We start from the raw sequence: 15,626 nt of genomic DNA on the forward strand, positions 1-15,626 counted from the left end.
AAGCAATGACACCCCAAACTTTATACCATCATGTTTCATAAGTCGATGAAATATTCAAATTGATCCCCCACAACATCGCTGCATTTTCTGGCAACGTATTAGAAAATTGCAGTGAAATAATCCATTCAACCGTTTTTAACACCACTTGTCCTCATTGGGAACCAGCTGACAGTGCCATAAATGCTAATTTAGTTGGCATCCTCATGAATGTCTTTCACTGCTCACTCACTCTTTCTCTCGATATACACACGGCAGGCGACTGGTTGGCGCGTCGGCCTCACAGTAGAGAGGTGTAGGGTTCGATTCTGGCTCTGGCCTTCCTGTGTGGAATTGGCATGTTCTCCGCGTGCCTGCGTGGGTTTTCTCCAGGTACTCCGTCCGGTTTCCTCCCACATTCCAAAAACATGCGTGGCAGGTTCATGGAACACTCTAAATTGTCCAGAGGTGTGACTGGGAGCGTGAATAGTTGTTTGTCTATGTGTGCCCTGCAATGGGCTGGTAGCCAGTTCAAGGTGTCCCCCGCCTACTGCATGATGACAGCTCTCTCTCTCTATATATATACATATATAAATAAATACACACACACACATACTTCATTGATTCACTGAACATACTGGGAGCGTGATTGCTTTGTCAGTCAAAAGACTCAAGGCGAGATCTTTATTTCCACAACTTGAGTCTTGTAAAGTGCCAATAGCAGCTGCTCGTGTTATGTCAAGTTTGGTATTTTTGCGCAAATACAGTAATTTGCTTTGGGCCCCTCAGCCACAATTGCCATCAACTTATTGCTTTCCTTGGCAGCAGGTGGGTAAATTTAGTCGATGGAGACGTGTTGATATCAGTCCGGTTACTGTTGTGGTATGGGCGAGGGGGTCAAACAGTTTGTCACTGAACACTTAAGTAGGGGCTGGTTGGATATGCAAATGCATCATCATGGGATGAAGTTCAAGTGCATATAAACGCGTTGCAAAAATAGTTGCCTGATTTCTTCAAAATACATCACATTTTCAGGAAGTCGGAACCAGACGGCGTCCAGCACGTCACAAAAACGTATCAAACGTGTCAGGACGACGGCAGGTTCGAAAAGGCGCGTGAAGACGACGAAAGAGCAGCACGAGTTATGACGGCAAGACGGCGGCGGCGGCGCAAAAACGGCAGTCCTCCCAACGGCCTCCAGCAGGGGGCGTGGCTGCGGCGGTGTTAGCGATTGTTGGCCTGCGAGGAAGCTGAAGACAAGTTGCAGGGCTGTAGGCTGTGCGTGCGCGATGGCCGTTGAGGTCGCGGCGGCTGCGAGGAGGAAGGGGCCGAATCCGAAGCATCTGGGCCCGAGCCGCTTTCTTTCACATCTGTGTCCAACTGGGCCGGACACTCAAAGTGGACGCAGTGGAAGACCTGCAAGGAAGACATTGTGTGAAGGTGCTCGTGGTCAGTAGGAAGACACAACCACTGGTGCAATTTCAATGGCTTTTACTGAGTAAATGCTCAAAACAATCCCGAAAGAAGCACACAAACGCACACGCTAAAATTGGCCGAATCACGCTAATGTGTTAGCCAGTTAACAGCCAGCCAAGCCTACGCTCTCAATGGCTGAGGCCCACGTCACTCACCAGGTCCGGCGCCACCTTTTCGAGCTATACACACAGTCATTAGGTGAGAATGGTGACCGCAAGTGGACAAAAACCCCTGCACCTCATGTGAAATCTGAATCTACTCAATCAATGGGCTCATCAGTAGAATACTTGATTGAGAAAAAAAAAAACGATTGGCCAAAATGTCCTTTTTTCTTTAGATTGCCAGTGTATCGACTGGGATTCAGGCTGGTGTGGCGGCCTTCGAGCGCTTTGTTCTCATCCATGAGTGCACATGTGGGTGATGTCAGACAGTGTGTGAACTGGCCGATTTAGAGTGTGTGCCTCGTTGCGGCGTTAAAAAGCAGCACAAGGACATCCTGCCATTGGAGGCTTTAAGAGGTGATGTTCGATACCAAGTACCAGTACCAGGGTTCCCACTCTTCCACTTTCTTTTAATTTATGGACCTTTTAAGTACTTTTGAGGGCAAATTTAGCCATTTTAAGGACTTTTTCTCCATTCAGGAGGGGATTCACGGTGGATTTAATGCCCGCTCAGCAATATGCGAGCTGAACAGAAAGCCACATATCACTGAGCTGGTGGAGCTTTTTAGGGGCAAGCAGCTAACCCTTTATTTGACATACTGTATGTCAAATTTTCATTTTCTTACCTGTACTAGGTACAGTACAGGTAGGAAAATGAAAAAAAAGTACACTAAGAAAATGTTTAATTTAGAAAATATAAAATTTCAATTTAATTTTGAATACCGTATTTTCACGACTATAAAGCGCCATTAAAAGTCTAAAATTTTCTCCAAAATGGACAGGACGCCTTATGATGCGGAGCGTCTTGTCTATGCGCTGAGTTCCAAAACCTGACTGACAGCCGACACGCTGTTTATATAGAGAAAAGGCGGAAGTGATTGTGGACAGGCATGCGGCAAAGAAGTCGGCCAATCAGTGAAGGGTGGGCGTGTATATATACATATATGGAGAGAAAGAGAGAAAAGGCAGACGTGAGTGACAGGCATGCGGGGAAGAAGTCCGCCAATGAGTGAAGGGTGGGCGTGTAAGTGGACGCTAAAGGGACGCTACAAGCAGGTACCAACACCTGTATAGAGTGTGGCTATGTGCATTGTTGCAAAACAACTTCAGTTTTGGTTTCTAAGAACCCCCGAAAATAAATTCTACAAAGAGACACGCCTACGAAGCTCAGTTCAAACTTCAAGCCATCGGTTATGCTTTTGGCATGCGTGCCCATCTCACAGCAAATCTCAACACTCAAATGAACGATGAGCTTGCCGTTATTCCCGGAGGCTTGACTAAAGAACTCCAACCGCTGGACATCGGCATCAACCGGGCGTTCAAAGTAAAGTTGCGAACGGCATGGGAACAATGAATGATCGATGGCAAACACAACTTTACAAAGAGTGAGAGGCAGCGCCGGGCGAGTTACGCCACAATTTGCGAATGGATTGTGGCTGCTTGGACGAACGTGTCTGCTTGCACTGTTGTTCGAGTTTTTGGCAAAGCCGGCATCATTTCTGTGGAGCCACATGGCAATGAGAGTGACTGACAACGAGAGGGAACACGGCGTTTTTGATGGATTACCGGTACTTGCACAATTGTTCAATTCTGATACAGAGGATGAGGACTTTGATGGATTTCTGGGTGATGATTGATCGAAAAACGTGAGTACATTGTACGATGGCTAAATAAAATACAACGGAACTCAGTTTTCCGTTGCCTTTTTAAAAACGTGTTTTTAGCTTGTATCTGTATGTCTTGGCATGCTACCGTATGCTACAAGCTAACGTGTTTTTAGCGTGCGCGCATGCATGCCGTATGTTTAAGCTGGCGTATGTTTTACCACTTTAAAATTGCGCCCAATAATACAGTGCGTTTTGTCTATGTGTAAAATACAGAAATAGCACCCATTAATGAGACTGCGCCCAACCATACGGTGCGTCGAATGGTCGTGAAAATACGATAGTTTTGATGCATCACATTTCAGTGAACATAACAGATAACTTGAATGACACTTTCCCTTCTCTCTGACGCACATGATGATTCGCCAACGGGTAAAACGCCACATTGTAGGACCAACAACTGGCAAAGAGGACTTAGTCAATGTCCATTTTTTGGGCAATATTATATTGATGGCTGGTTTCAGCAGCCTTCAAGAGTGTTCAAAATATCCAGAATATGTATTTTAGCGGCTCAAGCATCTAAATTATTTGTAAGTAAAAGAAAGACGCTAGACAAAGACGGATTCGCTTTTCCAGGTGGTGCTCATCATATTTGATTGACAGCAGACAGTTGAGCAGGACGTGCCTTCGACGTAGCAATTTGATTTAAACTTTTATGTTGCGCTTGCAAACAAATGGCTAGAGTGTGAATTGATTGCGCTTCTTCGGTTCCGCTACGTCCCATTTGTGTGAAATGTGTGACGCGAACGCAGCGTGGCCGAGACGGACACGGAGAGGGCGTGTCAATGGTGGCCTGCGCTCACCTCGTTGGCGGTGTTGTGCGTGCCCACGATGCGGATGAAAGAAGCCGGCTGCTTGTCGAACTTGAGGCTCTGCCAGGACCTGCCGCACAAGGAGGTCACATGGACAGCGTTAGCGCACAAAAAGCAACGCTGTCCGTCTATCTATCGGCGCTTATCCGTCGCCTTCGCTGGCCTCACCGACACGTCACTCGAGTGCGGTCCACCACCTTGGTCCACTGCTGCTGATTGGTGGAGACCTCGATGTAATAACTGTATGAGCGCTCGTCGCAGTCCCACAGCAGGAGCCTGCGCACAACGTAAAAAAAGTGAGCACGACCGTCAGAAATTGGTTTTCAAACAATATTTTGGGAAATTACTGTATTTCCTGCACTATAAGGCGCACCTAAAAGCATTAAATTTTCTCAAAAGCTGACGGTGCGCCATATAATCCGATGCGCCTTATATATGGATCAATATTCTGCTTTCTTGGATGTAGCATTTTAAATGTTTTGTAAAATGCTTTGTTGCAGCGCAATCTAAATAAAGCTATACTATTGTATTCCTTTAGTGTAGCTCCATCTCGTGGATGCATAACACAAGCTCAGTATTTTATTTGTAGCTTCTACTCTATGTGCCTTATAGTGCGGAAAATACGGTATTCTTAAAATAAATAGATAAATAAATAAAGCCTCAGCCACTATTGTACCTTCTATTGTATGCGCCTTATAATGCAGTTCGCCCAAAATATGAAAAGCATTTTAAAATAAGACCATTGATTGAAGGTGCGCCGTATACTCCGAAGTGCCTTATAGTTCCAAGAGAGAGCTTCAAGTGCTACTTCCAGTTCAAGGTGACTGCAAAACTCAACGTACGACAAAGAGAACGACAACCCATGTACAGTCGGCAACCAAACCGCAATTTACAAAAGTCCGCTAGCTTAATGCTAACGCACAAAGCACAATTTTCTGTTCTTTGAAAAAAAATACTTTCACCTCTTGCAGGCAGGTGTGGAAGGTGTGACCCCACATACAATGGGGGCTCACTCTAATAAATAAGATAACCTTTATTTGTCCCACACTTGGGAAATTTGCAAGCCCGTCCATTTATTGATTTGTGGGTCACCTTAAAGAGCTGATGCAGTAGGGCTGAGCCAGCTGGATGACGATGGCGCCCGAGCCCAGCTGGTGGCAGGTGTAGCCCGAGTCCCAGTCGTAGTTGCGCGTGTCGCCGTTGAGCAAGGCGTTGCGGCTACGACTGACGCCTTCGACCACGCTGGCGCACGCCGCCACCGTGGCCACGTTCTCGCTGGGCACTGCGCACATTGCACACGGCACGATGAATGGGAGAGGTAGGTGAGTGTGAGGAAGGAAGCGTGAGACGTATAAGAGAGAGAGAGCGCCCCGTTCTCGGAACTCACCCAGCAGTCCTTGCTCCAGGGTGAAGGTGCGGTTGGTGAACATGCACTCAAAAGCCACCAGATGGAAGACCTTGTTGACCGTGTTGTGCGTTCCCACAATGCGAACATACCTACCACGCGCAACAAAAAACAGCGCCGCGGTGTCAACAAGAGCAGAAACAAGCCGAGCGGCAACAGGCAGTGGCGTTCCGTCAGGGCCAGCAAGGCCTTCTCTGCTGGCCTAGACATTCTCAGAAAAGTAAATTTAATAAATTTAATAAATTTACTTTTCTGAGAATAGCATTAATTTGTTATTTCATTTTCATAAATATGGAAACAGAATTATTCTCTGTATTCTTTACGTCATATTAGTTCCACTTAGTCGAGTGGCTTTCAATGTTATTTTAAATAACATTGAAAGCCAAAATAAATAATAAATAATAAATAATTGATTTATTATGGTAGAGTTTTTAACCAATCATATTTCAGCTAGCTTGTGTTGCCAGGTAAATTAAACTTGCTCGGGGCCTTCAGATTAAACAGAGCAGGCCCCTGTGCACTGTGAGTGAACGGGCACAGTCAGGTTGCAATAGCCAATCAGATCACGGGTCTCAGACTCGTGATCTGACTCGTCTGCGTACTAGGGCCAGCTAGAAGGCCTTACGTCGAGACTGGCCGTGCGCGTTCGGTGATTGGATTAGCGCCTTTTCTGTTTACTGTGACTTGTTCAATAAAGATTCTTAAAAAAAAGAAGAAGATTGGATTAACGCCTGCTAGAGCCATCACTGCATTTTAAACCAAAATGGCCGAAGGAGAAGACTGGTTGCAGAACTACTTTCCACACAATTTTCAAGACGGACCTTCCACGAAAAGCTATATTGTGCGAAGAGGTCGCCCAACTCCTGCGCTAGCTAGCCTGTCCCAGCAAGGAAAAGGGTTTGTCCGTCATTTTCAGACGAGCAATTATGAACGGTACCCGTGGCTCACAGCCTATGAGAAACGCTGCAAATTGTACTGCTGGGAATGCCTATTGTTGCAACTGACCGATTTGGTGTTTGGAGCCACACTGGATTGTTTTACCAAGGCAGCAAGGAAACATCAGAGCATGGCTGGGCACTTACAAGCTACGGTGCGTTTAAAAACGTTTGGGGACACTCGCGTAGATCTGCAGCTCAGTGAACAGGCACTACATTGGTGAGTAAATGAATTTTATTTTACATTTCTTCTTGTCATTTTATTTCAATTGTATTAAATTAATGGTATTGAAATAAAATGACAAAGATACAAAAATGTATCAAATAAATCTGCTCACCTGCAATTTATAATGGCGCTTTGTAGTCAAATTCGTGCATAAAAGTTCGTTCAATCTCAGCTGCTCAACATTTTCAGTTATTTGCTGTTGTATCGCCGATTTTCAAAATGCAAATGATCTGTTGTTTACTTTATTTTCAAAGAATAGTTTGTTTTGTTATTGGTTGGTTGGTGTCTTATATGAAACTGCGACATTGCACTCTTTATTCGACAGACTTGTTTAAGATCACACAGCGTAATTTGGGTGGCATTTTATTTAGTATTTTTAAATCATCTTTTTATTTTTGACAATATCTGTAAATTTAGTTTCCTGCTCTTAATTGTGAATGCATACTTGATGGTTTTAAATGCTTCTGAAATTAAGTGCTGCTTGATGAGCCTATTCTATTGTATATGTATTTGACGTCACTGAAGGCCTAAGGTTGAAATGCACAGCCCGCCACTGGCAGCAAGTGAGACACGGGGCTTACCTGCACACTCTGGGTGTGAAGAAGAGATTCTGCCAGGATCGGCACAAAAACTTGGAATGGTCCACCACGCGAACCCAGTCCAGCTCGTCCATGGAAACTTCGATGTAGTAAGAATACGAGCTGCCATCACGACAAGACAACTTGGATGAGATCACACTAAAACTCAGCTGCACTTGATCACACATTGAACAAAAAGGAAGAAAGGCAGACTTCCCCCCCCCCCCCCAAGAACAAAAAAGATTTACTTTTGAGGCGGTGTGAGCGATATAGATTCATTCTTAAATCTTTGACTCCAAAACCGCCCTAACCTGAAATCCAAAACGACGCAACACTGCCACCTACATGGACTGGCTTGTCATTACAGTTGTGTGGAAGTTTGATTTTCAGACAAAGTCACACAAATAATTAAATGAAGATCAAGTCGGCAAGCACTGTCGCACTCAATGCCTGCGAGGAGGAAAGCGAGGCGCCTTCGCAAGGCAAGACATCGCGCTCGCGAGGGGGCGGCCTTACCGGCTGTCTCTGTCCCACAGCAGCAGTCGCACGTGGTTGATGATGGACGGCTGTCCCAGTTTGACTTGGATGCCGGCCCGGCCGTCCTCCTCGATGGGGTGCCTGGAGAAGCCGTGATCCAGGTCGTAGTTCTGAGTGTCCCCGTCCAGCAGCGCCGACTTCAGCTCGCCTTTGGTCACCTGAGCGCCGTGCTTCATGGTTGCGATGTTCTCCTCTGGTACTGGAAGACAACAAGAGCGTCAATGCCTAAGTCGTCTTCTACTGGCAGCAAAACAAACATGCAGAGCATATTTCAACATAAACAACGAATGTCGAGGAGTGCTTTTTGAGGTCCAGGATGCTTTGGGGTGTTGTCCTCAGATCGCAACATATGGGACAGGAGCATTTTAGTCAAGGGAACTAAAAACAAAGATTTGTATTGGCAAAGGCGGCTTTGTTCTGCTGGCAGTTTATGTCATATCACTCACGTTCTATTTCAGACGCTTCATTCCTCACGTCCGAAGTCGCAGATCCCATCACATTTCTCATGACACGTCTCATTCTCATGTTACATTCGTCAAGTTCCAAGACTCGCGTTTCAATCCTGATCCTCTCACATTTCAAGCTCCCGTCCAATATTTGTCATGTAGCGGTTAAATATAGTCTGATTATTTTGAAAGACAAAAGAATTACAATGCTATAAATACAGCCATGGGTGTATTTAACTCATTCAATCCCAGCCATTTTCACTGGAGCAACCCCCTCAATCCCAGAGTTTTACTGGATTTTGACTGATCTTGTAAGGCCCACAGAATATTTGGCTCTAAAGCTATATAAACATGGAGCCTACCAAAGTAAAGTTTGGACTCTTTTCTTTCAGCAGAAAAAAAATTCTATCTTTTTCCATTCTTTAGCAATCGGCATTACAAAATGGCTACGTTTCATGAAAATGGCGATTCCTGAGCAAAAAACGAAGAAAATGAGCTTTTTGTAAAAGCATGCATTTCAATCCCGTGAGGCACTACTGCCACTTACTGGTCGCTTTTTTTTAACATAATTTACAATGCAAACGGCTTATTTTCATTCACAGATTGCATCAGACCCTCCTGCTCTCTATGACGCAAAAAAAAAAGACTTAGACGTACAAGTACGTCCTTGGTAGGCGGGGCCTAATTTTAAAAGGACGTACAAGTACGCATTGTGGAATGAAAGAGTTAAAAATGCTACATGGTGGATTTAACCGCCGCATAGTTCCTAGTATGCATGCAGGATGTCTCTCTCATCTCTTTTCTCATGCACCATGTCATGTCAAATCACATTTCAACCCATATTGTTTTGTGTTTTTTGTTATTGTTGTTAGTGTCCTTGGGTGTCTTGAAAGGCGCTTATAAATAAAATGTATTATTATTATTATTTCATATCTCCCGCACGCGGGCAGCGCCCAGCGCCCAGCTCTCAGCTCCCACACTCCATACGCACAAATAAGAGCAAGGGTACTGACTGAGCATGCCGCGAAAGTTGAGGTCCATGTTACGGCTCTCCGAGCGCTGCTTGATGGCGTCCAGCAGGTGGTCAGGGCTGAGCAGGCCCGAAGGCCGCACCACGTTCAGCATTTCCGTCAGCGTCATGAGCGGCAGCCGCACGGCCGCCATCACCTCCTGCGTCTCGCCGCTCTCGCTGCGCTGCCGGCACCAGCGGCACAGCGCCTGGAAGATCTCCCGCTCGCTGGCGGCGAACGAGTCGCGCCGCACCACCGTCAGCAGCGCCGTCTGTCAATGCAGAACAAGCGTCAGCTCTGCGCCGGGGCGCCGGCTCCCCTTAAGTCCTCACCTTGGAGAGCGCCAGGAAGCCGTCTGAGTTGAGCACGTCGGGAGCGTGCTTGTCCATGTAGGAGCAGCAGGCGGCGCCCAGTGCGCTCAGCGAGTACAGGCTGGCCACATCGAAGACCAGGCACACGTTACCCGTGTGCAGGACGGTGCGCAGGAATTCAGAGGTGGAGTCCTCCAGCGGCTGCAGGCCATAGCGGTGGGCCAGGCCCAGGAAGTCCAGCAGCACCTCCTCGCGGGCCGAGCTGAGGCTGGCGCGGCCCGTGTACAAGTAGCGCAGCAGCATGGAGAAGGCCTCTGCCCGCGTCTCCTCCAGGCTCACCTCCGCCTGCGGCTGGGACTCCTTCATGCCACCGTACAACAGCGCCCTGCCGGATGCACACGAACACGCAACAGTCAACTCGGGCGGGCTTTCAATGGAATCCAAACAAGCATTAACTTGAAACCAACTTCAACACAAATTAGAGAAGCGCTTTAACGTGTTTCGTTTCATGACATAATAAGTGTGTCTCCCATTGTCTTCAATGACAATATAGCACAACAACCTGCAAGAATAAAAAACAAAATACTTCTTTCACCAGAGAAAAAAAGTGTTTTGTACTTCTGTAACCAGCAATAGAACACAAAACACCTCTTTCTGACCAAAAAAGCTATGAAAATGAGATTTCTGTCAATAAAACATCAAAACAAGACTGAGAAAGGGTTTTGATGATCACTTAGACAGGTCTACAACTGCTGTCAACAACTAGTCAATGATTGAGTGAACCTGTAATTACCCAACAACTATTTTGATAAACAGTTAATGGTACCAAGGCCTTGTTGAAATTAAAATTGTTCATCTCCTCAGAATTTTTTTTTTTTGGGCCAGGTGGCTGCTTCTATTTTGGAAATTAACAATCAGCAATTTTGCCAATTTTTGGGGGGATCTTATGGACAAAAGCAGTAAGTGAGGCCTTGTCAATTTATGATGCATTTTTGACACTTTCAATTTGTGTTGACATAATGCGGGCTGCTCCTTCCTACTCTACAAAAACACCTGCAGCGCAAATAAGGGTAAGCAGTCTAGAAGATGACGCGTTAGATTTTTTTTTTAAATGGCTTCTCTGTATTTTTGTTTGTTTGTCTTTTTTTTACTGAAAGGAAAAGCTCATCAGTTGCAGACACTACCTGAAGTAGTGGCAGCGCGCGGCCAGGATGACGCGATGCGCGGGGAAGCGCTTGCCCTCCACGATGAAGGTAACGTCGCTGTAGTCCTCACCCAGCGCCAGCGTGCCCAGCTGCTCTGACAGCAGGTGAATGTGGTCGATCTCCGACACAGAGGCCGGCGGCCGCAGGGGGTGGCTGTTGTTGCTCATGCCGGTGTCGGGTCCCACCTGCCGACAGCGAGGCAGACAGCACAAGCAAATGAAGAAAGAGACATTAAGCTGGGCAGGCTACTTTCACTTGAGTCATTCAATTGAGGGGCCGAAAAAAAGGTCTATGGCCTCTGTGGTTCAAAGTGGAGCCCCGCTGACCCACATTGTTGACACTCACAACAAGGTTGTAAACGGAGAGGTGCAATGATTAATCGACAACTCATCAATTATCAAATTGGTCTACAAATGTTTTGACAACAGATTCATTTTCAGAGCCCCTTGTTCAACTTATTGACTGATTTCTGTAATTGTCTATGGTAAACTATATGGACTATTTTTGTGTTTTGATTGTTATTTTTATTAAGCCATTTGCTTTTTTTTTTGTTTTTGAAACAATGCTCAACATTTTTGATTATTTTCTGACTGAAGTTACAGACCAAACCAGTAACTGATTGATAATCACTGTTTGCTTTTGCATTTTCTGCACTGGCACATTGGAATTGTATTGCGTACGAATAAAGCGACAGAAATTAATTTTTTTTTGTAGCTGATTCGTCGATTACATGAAAACAACCTACTTTTCGTTCAATTCTCAAAATAATCCTTGTTTGATGTAGAATTGTTGAAGCATTACAAATAAGGTCGTGTTTAGATTTTGACAAACGAGGCATTTGAGAAATAACTCATTTACATATTATCTGGAAAGAAAAACATTTATTTCGATTATTTTTGTTAAAGTTAATTCTAGCATGCTTGATAGCAGCAGAAATACAGCGAATGCCCGAAGGGGAAGAAAGCATTGAAACAATATGGGCTCATCGATCACAAGCAATCAGAAATTTGACTTTTTTTTCGGGTTGGTGGGGGTTAATTGGAAGTCTTTATCAGCCAGCCTTGTCGTGAAAAATAAATTGCAACATAAATTAGCGGTTGTTGAAGGAGCTGAAGCAGCAGCGTTCGCTCTGTGTGTTGTGTCGGCACCGTAGTTGTTTGTCGGACAACGCGACTTACGCCAAACGTCCTTTTCCGTCCATTGCCGCGAGTTTTACTCACCAAGCAGCTCGCAGACAAACTCTTCGAGTGCTCAAAGACGCTTCCAAAACGACCAAAACGCTGACTAATCCTCCGCGTTTAAAGGAAAAGCCTTTAAATGTCCAACAACATCACAGCGGCCCAAAAGAACTTCCGGGTCTTGAGTAACTATTTCCGGTTCACAGGCGGATCCCCCAATATAATTTTGAACACTTTTTTTTCATGTTTTTTATTCCTCAGAATGTAAGGCCATTTTGTGACATACTAATTGTTTGCATAATTGTTTGTTAATATCAAATTTTAAATGTTTTTATGGGGGCGGGGGCTGATTTAAAATGTTTCGTCGTCTTAAAAATAACCGAAATATATTTTTAAAGGATGCTGAAGAAAATAATTATTGTCATCACCGTGGGGTTTTACTGACACGCTCCACCTTGTATTTGCTATTTCATTGAATATTTTATGAAATAAACAGACACAAATACAAGTAGGTATTACTTTATTGTCATAATAAAGTTATCAAAGACTTTTTTTTCCAAACGTGCTGCTTCTGTCCTGAGTGGAGTCATATGGCTTGGAAAACGGCCACCATTCCAGGCCTTTTTTTTTTTTTGCATGGGCGTGTTTGTGTATTGAGGACATCTTCATCCCGGCCTTGAAGTAGTTCTCTCGATATCTTCAATGACATCTTTATTACACTTTCTATCTTCAAAATAATTAGCAGCAGTTGACATGTTGATGTCTTTGATGAAGAATCTGATGAGGTGGCGGTCCCCAAAGGGCTAACTAGTAGCGCTAGTAGTAACGGCAGGTTTTCTTTCTCCATGGCGGAGGGGAAAAAAGCTCCGTAACAAAACTAGAATCTTTCAAAAGGGTATACACAAATATTTTATGTACATTCAACCAGTCTGGGAAAAAAAAGTGCAAACGGGTCGGAGGCTTCCTGCTCTCTCAGTGCATTCAAAGATGAGGCCTTATTCACGCTATTGTCAATGCCCCAGACTATCAAGTTATCTGAAGGTGCAAAGCCGCAAGAGCTGCCTGAGGAGGGAATCACACGCTGACAAAGTCGACGGGCGAATTAGCCGGTTTCCCGCGTCATATCAGAAACAGAACATTCCCGCTCAGGAAGCAGCCGGAAGTCATTGAACGCGAGACTGCAAACGACATTGTATCCAAACGGGGAATTGCAGTAGACTAAGACGCAAAACTGTTTATATATTTCATACTATTATTTTAAGTTCATTTCAAACAACCTAAACAGAGACTTAAGATAACATTGTTCAACAAGCTTCCTGCAAATCCATTTCATGTGACTATTTTCGACAGACATCCATCTGACCAATATGAGCCAAAGTGTAAATAGACATATATCAGTGTTTCTCAGTGTTGTATGATACCACCAGTAGTACGTGGGCTCTCTCTAGTGGTACATGAAAGAATCACTGCCTAAGTACAGTTCAACTGTATTTAACTTTAGCGTAAATTTGCAATTCATCTTTAATAACAGTTTGTTTTTAAAATTTCTGTCCGATATTTTATTGACCTTTTGCGTAGAATTAATTTTAATTGACACGATTTAAATACTTTTTTTCTTCCAATATTTAAGGAAAAGAAAACGGAAAACAGTTTTCTGTATCGAGTGGATGAAATTATTAAAATTACTTCTACTAAGCCTATATACTATATTTCTTTATTAAATTTTAATGTTGGTCATGATGGCACTACTTGGAGAGCAAAGTACTGAGCTGATATTTGGTGTACTGGAAAAACGGATATATTATGAATATAGTATTTGTCTTAATAATCAGATTTTTTTTCAATAAATTAATAAAATGTTGTAGTTAGGGTATTTACTGGATATTTAACAATAAAAATTATCGAGATACACATCGAACCTTAACTTTGGTGTCTCGTCAAATTATCGAAGGGCCTGAAGCGGCAACGGCTGTCAGCAAGGAACAGGTGGCTAAATTTCAGCTCCACCGTTACGGCATAAGCTAAACTCGACCTGTGATTCAACTTTGCGGTCACGCTTGACTTTCAACCTTCAGAAGCGACTTCAAGTGGTTGCTCGATAGTTCTCGACTTTTGAGTTTTGGACTCTGGTTCTTCCGGACCCAGTGGCTGGGGGGTTTGGGCAGGATGCTTGGCGAGGGCGGCTCATTGAACCTGGCGCCGGCGTAGACTTTCTCGCCGTCGTGTTCTTTGAGGCGCTCGGCCGCGTTCTTGGTGTTGGGAACGTTGCTGCCCCTCCTTTTGCGTGGAGCCTGGCCAGAGTCCGGATTGTGTCGCTGGGCGATGTTGAGTTGCTCGTGTTTCAGAAGCATGCGGGTCGCCGAACAAGCCGGCTGCGCGGGTCCTCGCTCCAGCCAACCACATTTGGACCTCAGCAGCTACCACAAAGAAAAAAATATAATATTCCTCTGGTTACCTCTTTCAACAATGAATGACATTTGGTTTTTATTGAGGTTGCATTTCAATGACAAATTAGGTCATGTTTCACTAATGAGGGAGATGATGCGTCACAGTAATCAGTGTGAGATTTTTTAAATTCTCAATTAGGTCTCGTTTCGGTTATTATATGAATTTATAGTGAATGGTGAAAAGTCCGGGCTTAAAGGGGACAGATTCCTTCTCATACTAACTTTTAACATGGCCATTATTGATTTGGACATGGACTTGCCGTGACCCGATAACGACGTTCCAAATGAGTTACCTCTTTTTTGCTAATGATGGCTGATGTCCGGCCGTGCTGCCCCGAAGCGGATAGGCCGGTGCTCTGCTGCTGCAGGTTGTTGTTATTGTGGTGGTTGGACGAGGGGGAGCTTCTCGGGGGGTTCTGCTGGTGATGGTGCAACGACGGCGGTATCTTCTTCCTCCTTCTCCTCCCCCTGTTCGTCGTTTTCTTTTTTTTCGTCTTGACGTTCGTCAGCTTCGCCGCACCACCGGTATCTCCTTCCCCGCTCGCCGCCGTCGTGGTGGTGGTGGTGGTGTTTTCGGCGTCACCGACCTTAGGTTGCTCGCTGCGGGTTGTCGAGTCCATCGTCGTCGGCAACTGTCGAAAAACATCGACGAACTGAGGGGAGCAATTGAGCACTTCCGGGTTCTTTCTCCCAATTCACAGCGAGCTCTCCCGCTCGCTTGCTTGACGTCACAGACTGGCAGCAATCGATAAATCTATACACCTATATCTATATACATATATCTATATCTATATATAAATGTATATATCTTGGACGATATATATATACCTATATATACAGTATACCTGGACGAAAAAAGCATTCTGTCAGGCGATGTCATCGTGTTTACATTGTCATTTTGTCACGTTCTCATGGTACGCTGCTGTCATGTAATCCTGCTGTCACAGTTTCTCTTGGCTCGATGTCATGTTATCATTTGTTCAAGTATACTTTTAAGGAATAAAACTGCTGCCTCATTTGAGATGAACGTTAATTACTGCAGGCGTACTATGCTGCTATTTGTAAAAGCCATTATGGTGATACGAGGAGAGCCCAAAATGAATGAGTGGTTGTTGCAAAACGTTTGGGAACTACTAATTTAAAACAAAACACAGTTTAAATCGCGACTCTAACAAAAAGTGCATATTTTACTTGAAATGACAGCATCTGCCTCTTTGTATTTCATTTTCATTGTCTCATCAATGTAATTTGTCCATGTA

The 15,626-nt window shown here is 44.6% G+C and overlaps 2 protein-coding genes across 2 annotated transcripts; both read right to left on the reverse strand.

Annotated features, from left to right (window-relative positions):
- Window positions 1-625: 625 nt before the first annotated feature.
- btbd9 (BTB (POZ) domain containing 9) lies at window positions 626-12,096 on the reverse strand. The gene is made up of 11 exons (XM_086101001.1): window positions 11,963-12,096; window positions 10,722-10,927; window positions 9,559-9,922; window positions 9,230-9,497; window positions 7,750-7,969; window positions 7,237-7,356; window positions 5,477-5,586; window positions 5,182-5,371; window positions 4,258-4,365; window positions 4,081-4,159; window positions 626-1,392 (listed from the first exon to the last, which is right to left on the reverse strand). Exons 2-11 carry the CDS (start codon window positions 10,907-10,909, stop codon window positions 1,201-1,203), a joined length of 1,839 nt encoding a protein of 612 aa, XP_085957127.1. The 5' UTR covers window positions 10,910-10,927; window positions 11,963-12,096; the 3' UTR covers window positions 626-1,200.
- Window positions 12,097-12,423: 327 nt separating this feature from the next.
- Window positions 12,424-15,072, reverse strand: LOC147188013 (uncharacterized). Its single transcript, XM_086101157.1, has 2 exons — window positions 14,661-15,072; window positions 12,424-14,337 (listed from the first exon to the last, which is right to left on the reverse strand). The coding sequence occupies exons 1-2, from the start codon at window positions 14,985-14,987 to the stop codon at window positions 13,972-13,974; spliced, it is 693 nt and encodes a 230-aa protein (XP_085957283.1). The 5' UTR covers window positions 14,988-15,072; the 3' UTR covers window positions 12,424-13,971.
- Window positions 15,073-15,626: the final 554 nt, after the last annotated feature.

The sequence above is a fragment of the Hippocampus guttulatus genome, chromosome 20 (assembly GCF_054856545.1).
Source record: "Hippocampus guttulatus isolate MCC_2025c chromosome 20, RoL_Hgut_1.0, whole genome shotgun sequence".
Classification (NCBI taxonomy): Eukaryota; Metazoa; Chordata; class Actinopteri; order Syngnathiformes; family Syngnathidae; genus Hippocampus; species Hippocampus guttulatus.

What these genes read in the sequence shown, in the direction of transcription:
- btbd9 (XM_086101001.1), bottom strand. Translation starts at nt 10,909, where the DNA reads ATGAGCAACAACAGCCACCCCCTGCGGCCGCCGGCCTCTGTGTCGGAG. An exon ending in GCTTCCTGGCGCTCTCCAAG is followed by an intron (nt 9,498 to 9,558) that starts GTGAGGACTTAA and finishes CTGCATTGACAG; the next exon opens with ACGGCGCTGCTGACGGTGGT. An exon ending in CTGTGGGACAGAGACAGCCG is followed by an intron (nt 7,357 to 7,749) that starts GTAAGGCCGCCC and finishes TCGTGATGGCAG; the next exon opens with CTCGTATTCTTACTACATCG.
- LOC147188013 (XM_086101157.1), bottom strand. Translation starts at nt 14,987, where the DNA reads ATGGACTCGACAACCCGCAGCGAGCAACCTAAGGTCGGTGACGCCGAA. An exon ending in CCATCATTAGCAAAAAAGAG is followed by an intron (nt 14,338 to 14,660) that starts GTAACTCATTTG and finishes TCTTTGTGGTAG; the next exon opens with CTGCTGAGGTCCAAATGTGG.